This window comes from Squalius cephalus, assembly GCF_949319135.1.
Source record: "Squalius cephalus genome assembly, chromosome: 12".
Taxonomy (NCBI): Eukaryota; Metazoa; Chordata; class Actinopteri; order Cypriniformes; family Leuciscidae; genus Squalius; species Squalius cephalus.
Window position 1 is genome coordinate 1,170,169 of NC_137133.1, and position 21,238 is coordinate 1,191,406.

Below are 21,238 nucleotides of genomic sequence, written 5' to 3' on the forward strand. Positions count from 1 at the left end.
TAGAGTGTATTTTTGTAACTATGAGGTGTCTAGTGTCATCATCATTTTGGTTTGTGTGCTGGAGCTCACAGATGAACAAAAGCCATTTGTGATACAGTGAGTCATCTCTTTGACATTTATATAGCGCTTTTTCCCCCCACTCAAATTAGTTTATAAAGATGAAGAGAATGAGCTACTTTTATGATGTGACAGCAGTTACAGTTCACCAGAAAGCCCACTTTAACAAGTTCATGGGTGGACATTATTAGGATGAGAAACAGCTGGGATTTTAATATCCACAAACAGTTTAATCTCCGTGGATTATTTCATGGAAGGAGAAGATTTCGTAAAACTAATAATTGTGGAAATCACTCAGTGGAAATATATCTCAAGTGTTCAGCACAGTCCTTTTCCCAATTAAAACTATTTATACATACAATTCTATGACAAACATAATGGATAACATTATCTTCATAAACACTTTGATTCCATTATGATCCCATTTTAGACAAAATGATGTGGAGATAATTATGTATAAAAAACCCTCATAAAAGCGTTCTGAAAAGCATAATTACAGCTTTCTCTGAATAAATATTTATTAGAGGTGGTTGGGGGTTTATTTTGCTGGAGGCACTGGCTTAGCTTCCAAACAAGAGAAAAAAAGAGATTTGACTTTAATTAGCAGCCACTGCCCCTCTATAAATGGAAATTTCAGACTTATTTGGAAAAATGCCCCAGCCTTCAAAAACAAACCAAAAAAAGGCATGCATGCAAATGCAATTGCCAGCAGTAAGAACTGAATGACGTCGATTTTTCCACATTCAGTTCTTTATTATAATTATCAGTGGGTCAGAAAAGCTTTTGAGCCTAACAAAAGGCCCATCTGAAATATCAGGACATAAATGTTCTAACTAATCAAGCTCATTCATAAATACGTCATCCAAGTAAAATCATGCACAAAAAATGCTGTAGTTGTAATTACTGGGAAGAGGACAGATGTGATTTTTGTTTTCTCCTCTCTTGTTGATTCTACACTCCCATATTGCTTTTGTGACAACTGTATTTTCCTTCTTCATCTGTGCGATGCCAGATCATTTTCTCTGCATGAATTTTCGAGATGAAAATGATTTTACATCCTTCATGGCAGTTTCTCTTCACAGTTTGAGTGTGACATGCATGTAGGTAAACAGAATTCAGCATTTTTGCCTTTTCTCATACTTATTTTCTTGGTGTTTGGAAATCCTCTTTGCCAACATTTAAGCCTCCAGATCTCTGTTAGCTGTCTGTAAAGCAGAACATCAGCTATGGCCGTCTTCAGTGTCCCGTAGCCTGAGGAACACACAGACCCACATCTCCACTGCTCGCAGACTAGATGAATAGAGAGCAGAGCTGGCAGTAGATTACTAGTTTCCCCAGATAAATGTCAGTGGAAGAGATTTAATAAGCATTCTTATGTGTATTCTCATTTGTGTGCCCAGCTTTATGATTTGACGAACATTTTTTTTGTCAGTTTTCTATTTGTTTTTGTGTGTTTCAGACTGTAGACGCATCTGGTTGAAGATGATGATTTTCAGGACTGCACTGCAACAAGTTTAACGTGCTAAAATAATTTGAGTAAATTCATTGCCTCAAGGTCATTACTGCAATCTAATGTGGTCCTCACAATGAACTCTTTTTGCTCATTAAACTTTTTAAAATAAATGTATCAACAGATTTGTATTTTTGCAGTTAATACTAAGTAATGCAATTAATAATTTGAATAGAATTGACTATAAACAATGAAAAATCAGTCTTGAGGCGTTACTGAGTTCCCTTTCAAAGTGGAAATCAACACTGCATTTTGGACTGATGCTATGGGGAACGCCATCAGCGCGACCGGTGTCTGAAGCACGTGTGTAAACACACCAATAAATCATTGGCAGAAAATCGAGTACACGTCATCAACCTTTTTGCTTGTTTTTATGCACATGTAAGACGATCACTGCTGCTGAAGCACATTCGACTGAGGAAGCTGGATGTCATCATTATGATGCATTCGTGAGACTGACTGAAAGAAACTGGTACACTTTGTTCGTCCTCGATTCTCACCCGAGGGATAGTAGTCAGCACAGTCCATTTAATAACACCATTTTTTTTTAAAGTTTCCAGACATTAAAAAATATATTGCTGTCAATTTAGAATGAAATGAAGAGACACTTTTTAGAATATTTTAGAATCTCTCTTTTAAAGATTATACATAGTATACAATTTCTGTAAAACACTCATTTGGTGTTGTGGTATGAATAATAAAAGAAACTCTTATGTGCTTAAATGCACACCTAATCATACAGATAGCACATGTTTGCAGGCTAGAATGACATTTACATTCGCTCTCAATTATTTAGCAGACGCTTTTATCCTGAGAGACTCTTTGACAGTATATTTTGTAAAGTTTATTCTCACACCGCTGTCACTTGTTTCCTGTGCCTCTTCTCATAGCCTTTGTTTTTCCTGAAGGCCACTTTAAATGCCATGCTGTGCATCTTCTGCATCATCTACAGTAATGACCGAAGAAAGTCTGAACCCATAGAGCACTGAACGCCGGGCCACAGGCTCACTTCACCCACACAACTAAACTACTGAGTGTTTCTCACACACTACCAATGTGTGTTTTACATAAGGAGGTTTCTTTCTGAAGGCAACTCGCACACTGGGTTACCAACAATGTTAGCTAAGTTGTACAGGTGTAACAAGACGGGAACAGCTTTATGAATGTTAACATGTATATGAAACTCTGAAAGTACACAAAACCATCTTTAAAGTCTTGTACAGCAAGTATTGCACGTTTTTGAAACAATGTTAGAATTGAACAAGCCAGCAGACCTGATTCTCTCTCCACTGTTCTCAGCCGTTACAGACATCTGGCCCACAGAAGCTTTGTAAGCTGGGTTTGGGGCTTCCTGGGCCTCATGGGTAGTGCTAAGCATACGCCGCGGGAGTTCCCCGACGCTCGGGATTCAGACCAGCCCTTGATTGAACCTTGACACATATGAGGCTATCACTTCCATCTTGTCTGGCTTTTCAAACTGGGCAGAGAGATCGTCAGGGATGGGGATCTTCTGCACCTCAGCCTCATATGGACCAGGGTCCTCAAACACCTTCTCAAAGATGAGGTCCATCAGTTCATCCACATAATCTGTAATACAAACAAAACTTGACTACATACTTCTTGCAATTGGTTAATGCCCTAGTAGGCCTTTTGTACATTTAAATAAAGTGCATTTTATATTATATTGTTCACGTGGTCTCTTTGCAAGTTTTCTTGGCTTGGTGTGGTTTTTACAATAAAAGCTTGTAAAACTTACCGTACGTTGGATCTACTTTCACAGGCTTCATGGAAAATTCTCCCTTCTTGGACTTGGGTAAGTTCAATCTGTATAGCAGCTCACCGGTTGGTGACGTTGCTTGGGGACGCCCAGCATTTTCGTTGAAGTGCATGGCAGCCAGGTAGAGTCTTAGGAAGACAAATAATACAAGTGTAACCCTTGAATACAATGTATGAATTGAATTCATTTCAGGACGGCAACAATGGTGTATGTACCTGCACAACATTCCAAGAAAAGGAAATACCGCGTTCTTAGGCACAAAGCGTAAAATACTGCTGTGAAAAGCCTCGAGCGACGAGGTCTGGTGGTGCGCGCTCATCTTCTCCACATCTTTTAAGATCCTCTTATTGGTCAAGGCCTTCTCTACTCTGATGAAGGCCTTTGTTCCTATGAAAACATGAGTAATACCACATTATTAAATGTGTTGAACACAGAATCACTGTACATATGAGTAAGTGGTAATGGTTAAAAACTTTCCCATCATCTAAAAATCTAAATGCACAACCAAAGTTTGGAAAATTGTGATAGTGAATATAGTCTGTATGAGGGGTCCACTCAACCTTTACATTTCAACTAGTAATTGGGCAAACGCACCTGCTTTCAACCATTTGCTTTTGTCCCTTGATGTGCGTGGTGCATGCAGACACTGGGGGAAAGCAGGGTCTTCGTGGACGTGGACATCTCGGATATGATTCAGGATGGACGTCCACTTTGCCACCCTCTCTGGCCCTGATGATGATGAAGCTGCTGTCCAGTACATGTGGTGTTTTATACTATGAATCCACTTCTTCAGTATGACACAGTCCTTGTTCTTCGAAATCAGGACCAACTTTTTGGACAGTCCTAACAATACAAAAAGTGTATTTCAGTTATGCAAATATACAGTGTATATGAAATACAAGACTACTTACCTAAGTCTCTCTAATATTGTAAAAAAAGAAAAAGAAAAAAAAAGAAAAGAGGACAGCATACTCTTTTCTAAACGCCAAACATCGTAGTAGTGCTTGATCCTGGCCTCCTTCAGGAATCTCTGAATTTGCGGACGACGGTCGGTCACGATACTAGTCAAAGTAACGCCACGTTCCTCCAAAAGAGCAAGGCTTCTCTTCAGACCCTCCACCTCCATATGGCAACTCCCAGCGACTTCATTGCGCTGATATAAAAGGGAAAAAAAGCATAGTTCGCCATGTTAGCAAAACATTTTCAGTGCCATCTCTTCAATTACATTAATTCCAATATTTTATTTCATGACATTTTTACCCATATCTGTGTTTCCCTTCAGTTTTCATAGAACCAACTCCCATGCACACCCAAACTGTTCCCCGTTCTCCCCAGCTGGCCCTCCCGCTCACCTGAACCAGCTGAAGATCAATAATCTTCTTGTTCCGCAGGTCCATCATCGTGTAGCTGCCATATTTTGCAGAATGACCTTTGAAAATAATTTAAAATTCTTGACCAGTTGCTTTCCCATTATTCTTCAATGAAACATACATTCAGAACTACACACCTGGCGAGTCCGCCCTCATGTCACCAGCTAGCATGACGTTCTGCTGTTGGCTAATAAGCTGCTCCAGCGTGGCGTCCTGCATCGTCCTCCACCTGCACACGATGGCAGGCTCGATGAATCTCCGCGCCAGTCTTCGGAAAGTGGCGTACTTGTACAGCGGTAGATTCATCGCCTGGAAGATCTGAGGTCAGATAACATATATTCATTATATAGCAACATTATTTGGTACATTTTTTATTTATTTTTATTTTATTAGTTTATTTGACAGGGACCATGCACAGTTCAAGCCCTGTACCAGAATTAGCTATACAGCTAATTTACATCTGTGGTCCCTGGGCAAGGAAAAAAGACAACATAGACAATACAGACAATACTATCAAAACAGATATAAACTTAAGAACAAACAACATGTGACAAGCATTACTCACATATAAAAAAAATAAAAAAATAAAAAAATAAAAAAAAAGTAATAATAATAATAATAATAAAAAAAAAAATAATAAAAAAAAATAATATATATATATATATATATATATATATATATATATATATATATATATAGAAATATTTGATACACAGTTGAGTGTTTGTCATTACCTTCTCGAGTGTGAAGAAAGAGGCACCTGAAGTATAAACTGCGGCAGTGAGCTGAAGGTTCCCGGCAGGAACGGACCCAATAATCGGCTGACTGTTCCACGTCCTGGAGAAATCACAATGTGGGCAGTTCTGCTCCACTCTGAGGAACGTGCCCATGGTCCTGGTCTTGGGGCGTGACGCTCGTCCACACCTCGGGCACGCCTCAAACAGCTCCAGTAGACAGCGCTCATACACTACGTACTTCGACATCTTGTGGATCGGAATGGACGGCTCCGTTCTATCAGAGCAGAACATTTTTCACAGGAAAATAATCAATTCACACTCTGTTCGAGCTGAGATAAACAGAAGATTTGTATGATTTTTATCTTAAAATGATAATGACAAATATCATGTAACTCACGTCACATTTGTGGATTGGGTTGAAGTGAGCGAGTGTAGAGGATCATGTGGATCTTCAGTGATCATAGATGAGCCACCTTCATAAAGCTCCTCCTCCTCCTCCTCCTCCTCCTCTTCCTCCTTCAGGTCCAAGCGGGGTCTCTTGCGTGAGGGTCCTGAAGCTCTGACCGCGGAGGAGTCGACGCCAACATCGGTGCAGGACACAGGGCCACCTTTGATCATTCAGAACAGGCATTCAGTGTCATCTTAAGAATTACAAATTAAAAGAATTTCAACTTGCTACAGCTGAACCATAAAGAATGACAACAGTAATCGCATACATATCAAACTAACCGGAGGAAAACATAATAATACATTGAATTTATAATACAATAAAAAAACGTTTTTATATAAGACCGCTATTTTGCCAACATTTGACTCAATATTAACACTTACTTTTCTATAAAACAGCTGTTTTCTATGTGAATTTAAGTGTAATTTATTTCTGTGATCAAAGCTGAATAATGTTAGAAAATTATAATGTTATTATAATATAAATTTATGTTAGAAAATATTCTATTTTAAATAAATGCTGTTCTTTTGAACTTTCTATTCATCAAAGAATTTTGAAAAAAAATTGTGCACAACTGTTTTCAACATTGATAATAATAATGAATGTTTCTTGATCATCAAATCATCATATTAGAGTGATTTCTGAAGGATCATGTGACACTGAAGACTGGAGTAATGATGCTGAACATTCAGCTTTGATCACAGGAATAAATTACACTTTAAAATATATTAAAATAGAAAACAGTCATTTTAAATTGTCATAATATTTCACAATATTACTGATTTTTTTAAATAGTTTTTTTTTATCAAATAAATGCAGCCTTGGTGAGCAGAAGACACTTCTTTTAAAAACATTAAAAAATCTTACCGATCTAAAACTTTAGACCAGTAGTGTATAAATGCTTGATACGCTGGTCTAACTAAAACTGGTCATGACATTTGCATATTGTTGCCCTATTGTTGATTTGACTGCTTTTATTGCTCTCCTCATTTGTAAGTCACTTTGGATAAGCGTCTGCTAAATGATTAAATGTAGATGTACAGTAAATCAGACCTGTGCTTCTGAAGGGAGGTGTGCGAGTCTTCATCCATGAGCGGGTGATTGGTGGGTCCGTCTGGCAGGCCGCATCAGCAAACTGCACAGATGTGCTTGCCTAAAGCCCAATGGAAAACATAATCAACACATGTTGTATCACACTACACAGTGCTGGTCAGAATTATTTGCCCCCTTGGTAAATATGATCAAAGATGGCTGTAAAAAATAAATCTGCGTTGTTAATTGAACCTTTCATTGAAGTAAGAGAACTGAAAGCGGGGGAAAAAAAAAATCACATTATAAAATAAATGTTTTTCTCCAAAACACGTTGGGAACAATTATTTGCCCCTTTTATTAAATACTTTTTGCAACCTCCTTTTTCCAAGATAACAGCTCTCAAGATATCAACTTCTCCAGGCTTATGAGATTTTACAGTATGATTACTGAAATGTTATTTTCATGTATTCTTTAATGTCTGTATGAACTATCTGAGAGGTGACTGAGGGTCTGGCCCATGCCAGGAATACAGCAACAGTGTTTGCTCATTCAGCCCGGCTTCCAGAAATGAAATACGGACTCGTTTTATTTGAGAAAGGTCTTCAACACGTGACAACAGCCGGTCTGATCTGATCTCACCATCATCGAGTCCGTCTGTGATTACATGAAGAAACAGAAGAAACTGAGACAGACTAAATCCAGAAGAACTGCAGAACTGCGGGAACGTCTCCAAGATGCTTGAAGAAACATACATATATATATATACACACACTCACCTAAAGGATTATTAGGAACACCATACTAATACTGTGTTTGACCCCCTTTCGCCTTCAGAACTGCCTTAATTCTACGTGGCATTGATTCAACAAGGTGCTGAAAGCATTCTTTAGAAATGTTGGCCCATATTGATAGGATAGCATCTTGCAGTTGATGGAGATTTGTGGGATGCACATCCAGGGCACGAAGCTCCCGTTCCACCACATCCCAAAGATGCTCTATTGGGTTGAGATCTGGTGACTGTGGGGGCCATTTTAGTACAGTGAACTCATTGTCATGTTCAAGAAACCAATTTGAAATGATTCAAGCTTTGTGACATGGTGCATTATCCTGCTGGAAGTAGCCATCAGAGGATGGGTACATGGTGGTCATAAAGGGATGGACATGGTCAGAAACAATGCTCAGGTAGGCCGTGGCATTTAAACGATGCCCAATTGGCACTAAGGGGCCTAAAGTGTGCCAAGAAAATATCCCCCACACCATTACACCACCACCACCAGCCTGCACAGTGGTAACAAGGCATGATGGATGCATGTTCTCATTCTGTTTACGCCAAATTCTGACTCTACCATCTGAATGTCTCAACAGAAATCGAGACTCATCAGACCAGGCAACATTTTTCCAGTCTTCAACTGTCCAATTTTGGTGAGCTCGTGCAAATTGTAGCCTCTTTTTCCTATTTGTAGTGGAGATGAGTGGTACCCGGTGGGGTCTTCTGCTGTTGTAGCCCATCCGCCTCAAGGTTGTGCGTGTTGTGGCTTCACAAATGCTTTGCTGCATACCTCGGTTGTAACGAGTGGTTATTTCAGTCAAAGTTGCTCTTCTATCAGCTTGAATCAGTCGGCCCATTCTCCTCTGACCTCTAGCATCAACAAGGCATTTTCGCCCACAGGACTGCCGCATACTGGATGTTTTTCCCTTTTCACACCATTCTTTGTAAACCCTAGAAATGGTTGTGCGTGAAAATCCCAGTAACTGAGCAGATTGTGAAATACTCAGACCAGCCCGTCTGGCACCAACAACCATGCCACGCTCAAAATTGCTTAAATCACCTTTCTTTCCCATTCTGACATTCAGTTTGGAGTTCAGGAGATTGTCTTGACCAGGACCACACCCCTAAATGCATAGAAGCAACTGCCATGTGATTGGTTGATTAGATAATTGCATTAATGAGAAATTAAACAGGTGTTCCTAATAATCCTTTAGGTGAGTGTATATATATATTTGTTCTTGTAGCTCACCATGACAACTATAGGTCACAGGGGTCACTGAAACCTATAGTTGAGTGACCATCTAAAGTCTTTACTGTTAGATTAAAGTGTCCTCTCACTAAGAGAAAGAACATGTTATGTTGGTGTTGTGAGAAGACTCTCCTGTTTATCGTTCGACATGTTGATGCCTAGACACAGTCTTGTGACCTCGGAGGACCACTGACTCAGGGTCCTGGTGGCAGCCGTACAGACAATGGAGATGTGCTACTGCCTATCAATCCAAGAGTGAAAAATTACTATTTCTTAGCCAATCATAATCTTTCAACCTGAACTAATGACGTAGCTTAGAGCTTAGCGTAGGGAATATCTGCTGTGGTCTTTGTAACTGAAAGCGGAGCGGCCTACGAACTCCTGTGAGTCTTGAAGCTGACTTCTGCTGAGGAAACTGCAAACTATCTTCAGTAAAACTTTTCTTTCATTTATTATAATTCTGACTCTTGTCTTCAATTGACTGCACTTCTAACTCCTGGTCTTAATTAATCATATCTGGTCTTTAACTGTAAACCCCCTAACAGTTTCATCAACTGGACTCTCAATTTTCTCAACAACACTGCCTTCTGTTAAACTGGCTTTGTAATTCTTCCAAGCTAACACTGAAGCCTTGTGTCCTGAACTTGCTTCATGCTCTCTGAAACTGTCGAGGGCTCGTTTCCAGTTTGAAAACTATCTCTTCTGTTTCTGCAAGCATAGCAGGACGTGACATCTCTGTTGTCAAAGCATTTCTGCTGAAAGCATCTCCTTTGAGATGAACTTGTTTGTGTCCTGATTTCCAAAGTTCCTGAATCATCGTGTTTCTCGCTAGATTCTGTGCCTCTCTAACTCATACTCATCTGCAATACAAAAGTAAAATACAGAGTATAATGTATTTGTATGTAAACAGCTAATTTCTGATACAGCTACAAAAAAATGCTGTTATTCATAATTTTATATATTGTAGTCCTAATTTACATACACGCACACAGACTCACACACCACAAATGTTGAGTTTTCATGTTTTATGGGGATATTCCATAGACAAAGATTTTAATACTGTACAAACTGTATATTCTACCCCTTACACTGCAATAAAATGCTTGTCTTAGTAGTTTTTTTTCTTATTTCCAGTCAAAATGTCTAAATATTCTTAAATCAAGATGCATTTACTTGATAAGCAAACTGACAAAAGTAGTCTTTTTTCCTGAGGAAAAAAATATAAATAAGTGCATTTTGCTTAAAAACAAGTACGATTATCTGTCAGTGGGGTAAGAAAAATAAGCTTAAAACATGATTTGTCCCCATAGCATATAGGATAGCCTATTGTTGGATTACAAATTTATTAAATGTTTAATTTAGTTTGCAACAGTAAAAGTTGAGTACATTGAAGTTAGCATTTTAAGGTTAGGTTAGGATAATGGTATCAACAGTTTCTGCCAGACCTGTTTTCTCTATTATAAGTCACCCTATTGTCGTTAATGGCTCGAGCCAGTAGCCCCAAGATGCACCTTTTGTCTTTAATGGCTCTTTGAGTCCCAGTATCACTCAGACTGATAGGATAAGCACACGAATGATTCGTCTATGCAATTTGCAATGCAATAGACTGTTATGCTGATTGAATTCGGATTGGCCAGATGTTCAGTCTAGGGTGTTTTACCTAAACCTGTATACTTAATTTGCATGCTTTGTTCAACCTCAATGTAAATCCCTCCCCCTAAATGTCTATAAATTTGCAAGGCAACTGTCTTGAGTTAGTCTTGATGATGATGAACTACAGACTAAGAAGAATAAATCTCTTCTGCTTATAAGATCCATCTCAAGTCTCCTGGTTTTTGCTTTGATGAAGGAATAATAAATTCCCAACAATATACCTGAACCACACACACACACACACACACACACACACACACATACCCGCATCCAATTGTAACTGATCCTGTTGCAGGTCATTGGTACTGCCATCTGTGACACTGCCACCACTGCCATCTGGAAAGTTAAGCATCAAAACTTAAAACAATACTCTTCCTATTACTAATGAAAACTACACGACTCTGCGGCTGATGTCTTGAGATTTCTATTTATTAAAAAAAAAAACGGATTATATGTTTGTAAATCCTTATGACTGTTACATCTAGTGGTTAAACATTTACATTACTTTTGAACTTTTTTTTTTTTTTTTTTACCAAATAGCACTAATATTCCTCCTTTTGTTGGAATTTAAATGTCATTGATCGATTTTTAACTTAAATACTACTTTTTATAATACAGAAAGTCATATGCTTGTTATGCCTAAGTGCTTTAACTGCTTTTTAGGGCTGGGCGATATCTTCCAGATTTAGATCTATGTTGTATTTAGCTTGTGTGCTTTCAGGCTTTGCTTTATGTATTTCCCCAGCATTGAAATCAGGCAAATATAAATGTCAGGAAACCCGATTCCTGGCCATTTAAAAGTCATTAAATATCAATAGACCCTTTTCACATTTCCGGGTTTCTCACAAGCAGAAGTCATCATAGTTGGGTAAACTTAAAGGGTAACTAAACCCCTGGTCAGAGCCGGACTCCACCAACTGGCGTGCATCTGTGACGGAGTGATTGACAGCTGCTGTCAGACTCTAAAATGGAGAGTGACTGGAGTGACGCAAGTAGCGTTGCAACCATAGACAGTATAAGAAATGGACACAGCGACCCCATTGGATTCAACGGAGAAAAGTGAAGTCAATTAGAAGCTCTTCTTCCTGATGGCTGAGCGACTGCGCAGACTCACACTGAGCTTGATGACGTAGATGTGACATGAGCAACCCGTCTGTCTTCTAGTAGCTGTGCCGAGAGAAATCTGAATCATTCCCTTCCGAATCTCTCAGAGATGGAGAGTGTGAGGAGGAGCTGTCCATGAGCTGGAGCAGGAGCAACTTTTGCTAAGTATTCTGATTAATTATTTTGTCACTTTGCCTCCACGTCCCCCCGATCGCCCGTGAGCTTCTCCTCCTGTCCATACGGTAATCTCTCTACTGTGCGACAGAGAGTCGCGTGGTTATGACGCAATCGTTAGCCTATATTTACAAAAACTGCTTCTACGGGGCCATAACGTAAGATACAAGGTAATGGAGCCTTTTATACATTTTCGTGTTTCTTTAGAAATAAATAATGGACAAATGGAGTCTTTAAACGCCTCAGATGTAAAGTTATTCGCTGTCAAAGTGACGCCAAAATGAATGGGAGTCAATGGGATGCTAACAGCAGATGATGGTCCGCTAATCAATGGCGGCGCCCGGGGAAGCTTCAGTGTTTTCTGAAAGATTACCCCCTTGGTTGCAACAGAGCTGTCATATGAAGTCGAGGACTTTTCTCCCCCACCTTCACCTGAAGTGGAGGAGGGTGAATTGTCTGTGGACACAGGGCCAGAGCCGCTGGCTCAAACTGCGGTCTTAACTCCCGCATCGCGATCGGCATCCGACGTAAAGTACATGCATCTGATGAGTTTTATCGAGTTGATGTCAATAGCGCGCGCTCTCTATAGGCATATTCATATTTTGCCGCTATGTGAAAAAATCCAGCAAAATGCGCCGGCGCATTTGTCGACCCCAGAGGATTAACTTTAGCCTAACCATAAATTGTGATTAAAATATATCTGCTCACTCACCTCAAGACGGCGCTGCGGTGGTGGAGTCCTCGCAGGAGGAGCAGCGTTTGGCACTGCGTCTCTCTTCAGCGCGAGCTGTGTGGAGAAGCCCATTTCCACCTCTATTGCGTTGGAGAAGCAATCCCGCGTAAAATGCAGGTTGCACACTCCAGCTCTAGGCGGGAACTCGCGGTCTTCCAGGCCAAGTGCATGCAACCACTGGCGCCTCATTTCCAAGTCTGCTGGAAAGCCATGCAGTCCAGCAGTGCTTTTGCAACCAGCAACACTACACCTACGTACCATCCTGACCACTGGACTAAATACAGATAGATCTACGCTAACTTGAAGCTATCCTAACTTATGCAATACTACGCTACTATGCTTCTAACAATACTACACTAACAACTATGCTAATTAACTACCTAGGCTACACAAAATAATCTAAATAACTATATAAATGCTATGCTAAATAACTAGATGCTAAAATACTCTATCCTGATCGCAATCCCAACTCCTGACTCGCTACAGTGGGTTTTGACGAAACAAGATGGTTTTTATACCGCCACGGGCTGGAACCTGCTTACATCACGGGTTTAGTTAATGAGAGAATACATTAAATATATTTTTTGTGTGTTCCCGTTTGCTCAAATAGCAAAAGAAAAACTCCACAAGTGTTTTCACAACTTTCAAAAGAGTAAAAAAATAGAGGGAGATTGATATAAGGCATTCAGAGCCGCTGTATTAGAAACACACTCACAGCAGCATTAACTAGTTTCTTGAGAGGTAATATAATACAAATTACAGTGTTATACATGTACATACATTTTAAAAAAAATTAAATATAAAAAACGCGTGATCACAGTCTGTGAAAAGGGTCTGCATCATTCATTAGGTCAGTTAATTTTACTCTAGTAGTTTTCACCTAACAGAGCTTCAGAACAGCTAAAAGATACCTTTCTTCGTGTTCTGCCAAAAATAAAGAAGACTCGTTTGATATTTATTTGTCATTGTCTGTGCTGTACTGACCGCGTTATTATTATTTTGTTTTTTGACTGAGGTTGCGCGGAACTCTTGCTAGGATAGGCTGAAATCACTCACGTGGTACGTGACGTATCTATCTCTCTCTGTGTGTGTGTGTGTGTGTGGCCGCTGTGCGAGGGAGAGACAGATCTCAACAATAACCACCAGTCAGCGACAGCTCCGAACTAAGATTAAACAACCAATATTTACTTAATTCGTATCAAATTTCCCCCAAACTCAGAGACCCGTTTCAGACCAGAAACATCCGGGACTCGAGCCCCTAATGATCAGTCCAGTGACGCCACTGCTTAAACATACTTACATTTCCCTCATCTGCAGCTTTGCCTCGTTCAGTTGGGATCGCTCCCTCGTTCACGAACAACTTTGAAGCAAATCCTGCTTTATACTGTCCAAGGTTGCGAAAGCACTCCGGCTTGAAGTGATGCGCGCACACGAGCAGGTTTTTGCTGACGGTTTCTGGGGGATTCCCGCTGAAAATAAAGCAAACCCACTGCTCTCTCGTCTTCTCCGAGGCTGGGACTCTGAACAGTGTCCTGTGCTCGTCTGTGCAGCCAACGACAGAACAGTTAGCATGCTTTGCTCGCACTTTTGCCATTGTGTTGGAACTGGTGACTCGCTTGCGAACCCAAATGGCGGCTCCGTGGGTGAAACGTGCAGATTAATATTATAATAAGATCCTCTTCCTACGCCAGAAGGGGAACGAAATCTGATCGGCTTATTTGTTTGACACGCTTGCAGAGAAAGGCTCACCAAAACAAAGTTACTGGGTTTCACTTTTCATGTGTTCTGGTAGATTCGCGCGCCTCTGGTTTGGCTGGTTCTGATGTGCTGTCCTTTACCAATAAAGATTCCACTATCAGCGCGATGAAAAAATAACAACATAGCCCAGACTCATGGTGCTATCACAAACTTTATAAGTCTAACATGTTATTATGAACTTGACCAATTCAAAGGCAATTTGGAAAACAAACGCGTAATACTTACTTCCAGATGAGTAGCTGGATCACGGACAGTTGGCACTGCTGCATTCTTCAGGACCAACTTTTTTGCGAAACCTGCTTTATACTGAGCCTCATTCAAAAAGCAGTCCGGTGTAAAATGATTCGAGCAGACGTAAACGAATTTTGGTAGAGCTGAGGGAGCATTTTCTTCAAAAACAAAATTAATCCACCTCGTCTTCAGCGGCTCAGATTTCGGGAGTAAATATATAGAGCTGTGTGGATTAATACATCCATCTACACAACACCGGGAACGCTTAGGAGACATCCTCGTCAATGCAGCAATGGTGGATGTGTTCAACTCGATCAGGGTGTTAAAAACGGCTCGTGGGCGGGGCCTGTGGCTTTAATGACGTCACTAAGCCGCATCCTGAAAACAGGTCATAGTATGGCAAGCCGTTTTAACTTTTATTCATTTCCAGGATATTAATTGTTGATATCAAGAATTACATTTTTGATATCAACAATTAAATTTTTGATATCAACAATTTAATTCTTGATATCAAAAATGTAATTGTTGATATCTGTAATTATATTTTCACTAGTGAAATGTCACCATAGGCTGCCATTCAAAATCAATCGTTGATATCAAGAATTGATTTCTTACTAGTAGAAATATAATTTTTGATATCAATAATTACATTGTTACTAGTAAAAATGCGAATTAGTGATATCAATAATTCAGTTGTCACTAGTTGAAATGTCTATTCTTGATATCAACAATTGAATTGCTACTAGTAAAATTTTTCATTTTTGATATCTGAAAATGTATTTCTGATATCAATATAATTTCAGATATTTAAAATGGCTTTCTTACTAGTAACAATCACATTCATGATATCAGAAATTAACATTGTCACTAGTGAAAACTGAATTATTGATAATGAACATTGTTACTAGTAGCAATTCAATTGTTGATATCAAGAATAGACATGTCAACTAGTGACAGATTAATTCTTGATATCAAAAATAAAGGTTTTTACTAGTAAGAATTGTATTTCTGATATGTGAAATTGGAATTTCAACTAGTAAGAAATCAATTCTTGATATCAACAATGGATTTTGAATGGCAGCCTATGGTGACATTTCACTAGTGAAAATACAATTACAGATATCAAGAATTATAGTTTTTACTAGTTGAAATTAAATTGTTGATATCAAGAATACTAGTGAAAATGTAATTGTGGATACAAAGAATTAGCATTGTTACTAGTGGAAATGTAATTTCTGATATTAAAAATTGCCATTGTTATAGTAGAAAATCTAATTCCTGATATCAATAACTATCATTTTAACTAGTAAAAACTGAATTGTTGATATCAAGAATTAGTATCCTGGAAATGAATAAAAGTTAAATCGGCTTGCCATATTATGGTGAGACACTGCTTATGATTTATGGGGATTAATAAAAAAGGAGTGAGTGGATTTTTATCACTGTAGGGTGGTTGTGTGTACACACACTTCCAACACATATTTATGTCCAAACACCATGCAAAAGTGAATTTTGCATAATAGGTCCCCTTTAAACACGGGAAAAGTCAGATCTTCATGATTGTGTCCTAGGCTATATCCCATTCCCACGAAACCGCAATAGCAGCACAACAACGCACAGGAAAATAATCAGCTTAACTAGAAACAGGTCAGTCAGTAACAAAGGAACCGAAATACTATCACAAGAAAACTAGATAAGTTGACCAGTATAAAGTGTGGGAAATAATCATACGTTTGGTTAATAAATGTAGGCCTATACATATTTGTATAAATGTGGAAAGTATAGAATCTCTAAGAATATTCTATAGAAGTATAAATGTTTTTGTAAATAAAATAAAATAAAATAAAATATACAAAAGGAATGAGCAAAATGTCAGTATGATGGAGTAAGGCAAGTCATGTCATGTGTAGGGGAGAGCGGTGCACAACCTACTGTAACACATTTTGGTTATAGCTCAATTATTTAAAAAATAATTAAGTTAGATTAATCTACACAAGCAACATACACATCTCTGCAACAAATGAGCACTTCACGTTTTTTTTCTAGGACCTTCCATTTTCATACAGTTGCACTGAAAGTGACAGAAGTGCAGATGTTACAACTTAGCCCATATGCGGGGTTAACTGTAACAGACAGAGGGTTAGTTGTAACACTTGTGTGTAACTATTTTATCTGTATAGTTTGATATTGTTTGTACATCTGTATATATAGTAGATCTATCTAATAGATAATAGATCTACGTTCTTCTACAGTAAACATAAACATATATGTATTTTTATATACGCAATGGTTAGCATAATCTGCTGAGAAAAGAAAAAAAAACCAGCTAAAACCAACCTAAGGTTTTGGATAATGTTTTTAGCTGACCAGCTGAAAGACCAGCTTAAACCAGCAAAGATCCACCAGACCACACAGACTGGTTTTAGCTCTTCTTTTTTCAGCAGGGAATTAGCCTTTAGCATCGCATATAAATATATTTCTGCCTCATACTGCGATCATAATCCCCATCAGATCGCAAATAAGTCATTTTCAAACACTCGCTGGTTTCTGAAAGAGAGCTTTGAGCTGAAATGGTTTAAAATGTGTTAAATGTTGAAGTTAGCTGGTAGTCTGGTATGATGGGGAATGAGCAGCGGAGTCGAGCGTCTCCTGACTCGGATCAAATCCTCAAGCCCCAGGGGATGCTCTGGACGTCGGGATTGTGGCCTTTGGTTTTTGGCCTGGCCTTTCACAGAGGAAACACGGCTATTGAAGCCCATCTAAATAAAGTTGTCTTAATTGAGAAAGGGGGGGGGGGGGGGCTCTGTTAGGAATATAGGGAATAATTGTGACTGTGTGGCTTTCTGACATGTGTTTCCGAAGTATCTTCATCCCTGAGGGGCTCATTACTAAGTTAAGAGACCAGATTTAAAGCTTAATGCCTTCCTCTCCCTCCCTCTCTCCCTCCCTCTCTCCCTCCCTCTCTCCCTCCCTCTCTCTCTCTCTCTCTCTCTCTCTCTCTCTCTCCCTCCCTCCCTCCCTCACACACACACACACACACACACACTCTTGTACATCTATCTTTACCAGGACATTCATTGACACAATGCAATCTCTAGTCACTTACCCTAACCTTACCCATCACAACTAAGTGCCTAACCCGACCCCTGACCCTAAACTGACCCTTAAAGGGATACTCCACTTTTTTTGGAAATAGGCTCATTTTACAACTCCCCCAGAGTTAAATAGTTGAGTTTTACCGCTTTCGAATCCATTCAGCCGATCTCCGGGTCTGGCGGTACCACTTTTAGCATAGCTTCGGCACATAACGTGTAGTCTAGATGGAAATAGGGGTCCACGCGCACCCCCCCGGCTTTTTTTATGCCACCTGATTTTTTTAAACCCTTAAAGTGTCTATTTTCAGAATCTGCCGGGTACCAAGCTGAAATAATGTCCCAAAGGCTTCATTTTTAACCCTTTGCTGCACTCGACCGGAACCCGAAAAATCACAAAATGATGTAGAAAGTGGCATAACAACATTTGAAGAAAACAACATACAGAGACAAATGAACACATTTTCCCATACAATTCTGACCCCAGGAATTTAATGGAATGGTTATTTTTTACATTTGACAACATATTGACCCTATTTCTGGACAAAAATAGCAAAAAAATAGCCAAAGATGTGTAGAGGATCAACTATATTTTCGTTTTCTCAAGCGCATAGGGTGATTTTTTTTTTTCACAACCTGTTATTTCTTTATCATTCAAGTGTCTATTTTAAGATTAAATTGGGTACCAAGCTGAAATAATGTCCAAAATGCTTTATTTTTAACCCTTTGCACCAAACCCAAAAAATCTAATGTGATATAAAGTGCCATAACTTTTGATGTAAACAACTCACAGAGACAAATGGACACATTTTCCCATACAATTCTGACCCAGGGAAATTGTTATTTGTTATATTTTACAACATCTTGACCATCTATGGTCAAAAACAGCAAAAAAAAAAGCTCATTTGACAACGTTTTTATTATACTAATAGCAGCCTGAAATGGGGTTTATTTTAACCTTTTACTGCACCTATCCTGAACCTGAAGAAACTGAAAATAGCTTTACTTTTGAAGCAAATTAACTTAAAAAAATTAAAAATTCCAAAAAGGTCCAAAAAGTTGGGAATGTTGGGGCTTTGCAGTTGGCAGTTGGAGGCAGTGGGTTGGTACCATGTCACTTTCTACATCATTTTTTGATTTTTCGGGTTCCGGTCGGGTGCAGCAAAGGGTTAAAAATGAAGCCTTTGGGACATTATTTCAGCTTGGTACCCGGCAGATTCTGAAAATAGACACTTTAAGGATTTAAAAAAAAATCAGGTGGCATTAAAAAAGCCGGGGAGTGCGCGTGGACCCCTATTTCCATATAGACTAGTGACATCACTATTTTGTACTATAGAAACAGATAAACAATACCGAAGTTTCCTTTTATTGGCACTCATTGATTGCATTTCACAGGAAGATAAAGACAACGGCAGTGCTTTTTCAATCAACTGGTTCAAGTTAACAAAAAATAGAATGGTTATACTTACAGCCATGGGTGATGATGATACACTTGGACCTGTCTGTACTCTGAAGATTGTTGGGATGGCCGTATCCTTTAGACGCCGTGCCGTACTGTCCTTGTTTTCTTTATAGTCATCTGGTCCAAAATGCTCTGAGCAAACACGCCATTTCTTGATCGATTCTACCGGTGTTTTGAGATCAATGTTCAGAGCAGCCAACCATTGATTGTTTAGTTCCTTGTTGTTCACTGGTATTCTGTGAAACATGACGCCGGTAGAGTATCCCCTCGACTTATTATCACAGCCCTTTACTACGCACAGAACCATGGCTAATCACACAGGAAAATCCACTAACTTTACCTAATTTGCCGGCTGAAACTACACAAACTTAGTCCCGGTCACGTTGGAAGTTACCGAGCTGGGGACTATTTTCAGGCGCTGCGTCATATCATTACGCCTGCTGGACCCATAAAGTTTCTTGATTATTACGCAGGAATGAGAGTATAGTTCCTAGCCATCTCAGCCTAGAAAATCGCAACTTTTCATTTACCGTCAGTCTTAGTACACGATGTAACTACAGAAGAGTCAAGTATTAAATAGGAAAAATATCGAAACTCTTTGGTCATTTTTTTTGAGAGAGATGCTAATGGTCTTGTCCGATTCAATGATCTATGCTAAGCTATGCTAAAAGTGGTACCGCCAGAACCGGAGATCGGCTGAATGGATTCGAAAACGGTAAAACTCAACTGTTTAAATCTGGGAGAGTTGTAAAATGAGCCTATTTCCAAAAAAAAGTGGAGTATCCCTTTAACCTCATTATAACCTTATCCCTAAAACCAAGTCTTGACCCTCAAACAGGTCTTTTAAAGGCTCTCAGAAACTGAGGACCGGCCAAAATGTCCTCACTTTACTCTCTTAATGGTCTAAAACTCAAACTGGTCCTCCTCACAAAGATAGTTGTACAAGTACACACACACACACACACACACACACACACACACTGTCAGAATCAGAGAGATTACATTAGAGATAATCAGGCATAGCAGTGTGGATCCTCAGCTGGCTCTCACAGTTCCCCCATCACAGATGATTTCTGCCCTCGGGACTTTTCCAGCTTTGTTCGGTAGAATCACAATGGTGATCATCACTCGTATATTTTTGGAAGTAGCCTATAATAATGCGATGTTATGCTAATGTAACAGTAGTAACCAGCACACAGCAGGCACAGCTGTTGGTTCGGGTCTCAGGTGCGGCTTCATAACTCTGACGAACGCAGAGGAAATCAGACGTGCATGCAATAACACACAGTTAGATGAGTTCATTACAGACAGCACAGCTCCTAAAGCGCATGATGTTCACTGTTTGCCTGCTATCATTTAGCCTGACACTATCGACACCTAACCCTTTTTCCAATCCTTTATGATTCCTGGATAAAGATTTTTATAAATCCTTTTATATAGATTGCACTGACAGATTTCTAGCGTCTAGAGTTGAACAACTAGGAAAAATATATATTGGAATAAACATTTCCATGACTTTATCAGATTTTGTGAATTTTGGAAACCCTGTTTCAATTAGCTGGTTATTTTGAGTGCTTTGCATTTCTGAAATTGAAACTTTTTTTTTTTGTGTAAAATATACCAGTGTAAAAGATGTAAAAGCTTTAGTAGCCTAAATAAGGCCAATAGTCAAGATGCAGAAACTCATTTTCTTTTACAATGATTTATTCAGTTAAGACCAAAAGTCTCCAATCGGTCCAGTAATATTCAGATTTCTAAATATTTGAAATGTTGGGTGATATTTTACGGTGTAGTATGTAACAAAATGTCACAATTAAAATGACAAAATGAACACAATTTTGCAAACATTCCTTTTTTGGTCGTAGTTTATATCGTAGTTGTTACTTTTGTGGTTATTCAGTATATTGAATACTGAATGTTAACCTTCTCATGAAGCAGACTGAAATATCTCCATAGTGGGGATGATGTTGCGGGAATGAGTTGTCATGGAAACAGCGTTGGATAGGATCACAGCATTATTTAGCATGATGACAGCTCTTCAGCAAATATTTGTTTAGAGGTTACAGTGGAGAGTGTCTCATT

At 39.1% G+C, this 21,238-nt stretch overlaps 1 protein-coding gene across 8 annotated transcripts; it reads right to left on the minus strand.

Moving 5' to 3' along the window:
* Positions 1–799: 799 nt before the first annotated feature.
* Positions 800–19,538, minus strand: LOC307168029 (uncharacterized protein). 8 transcript variants are annotated; one of them, XM_079887542.1, is made up of 12 exons: positions 19,164–19,538; positions 10,867–10,938; positions 6,953–7,052; positions 5,849–6,059; positions 5,449–5,725; positions 4,852–5,032; positions 4,697–4,773; positions 4,317–4,497; positions 3,939–4,187; positions 3,560–3,731; positions 3,324–3,472; positions 800–3,154 (listed from the first exon to the last, which is right to left on the minus strand). In XM_079887542.1, exons 1-12 carry the CDS (start codon positions 19,461–19,463, stop codon positions 2,976–2,978), a joined length of 2,148 nt encoding a protein of 715 aa, XP_079743668.1. In that variant the 5' UTR covers positions 19,464–19,538; the 3' UTR covers positions 800–2,975. The 8 variants fall into 8 exon arrangements, with proteins under 8 accessions (XP_079743668.1, XP_079743669.1, XP_079743672.1 ...); XM_079887543.1 differs by lacking the exon at positions 19,164–19,538 and adding an exon at positions 13,914–14,409; XM_079887546.1 differs by lacking the exon at positions 19,164–19,538 and adding an exon at positions 12,593–14,227.
* Between the last annotated feature and the right edge of the window lie 1,700 nt (positions 19,539–21,238).

Bases quoted from the DNA above. Each gene is read 5' to 3' on its own strand.
- LOC307168029 (XM_079887542.1), bottom strand. From the start codon at position 19,463: ATGGTTCTGTGCGTAGTAAAGGGCTGTGATAATAAGTCGAGGGGATAC. The intron at 10,939-19,163 runs GTAAGTATAACC...TTAACTTTCCAG, and splicing joins TATCATCATCACCCATGGCT to ATGGCAGTGGTGGCAGTGTC. The intron at 5,033-5,448 runs GTAATGACAAAC...ATCTGACCTCAG, and splicing joins CTTTCTTCACACTCGAGAAG to ATCTTCCAGGCGATGAATCT.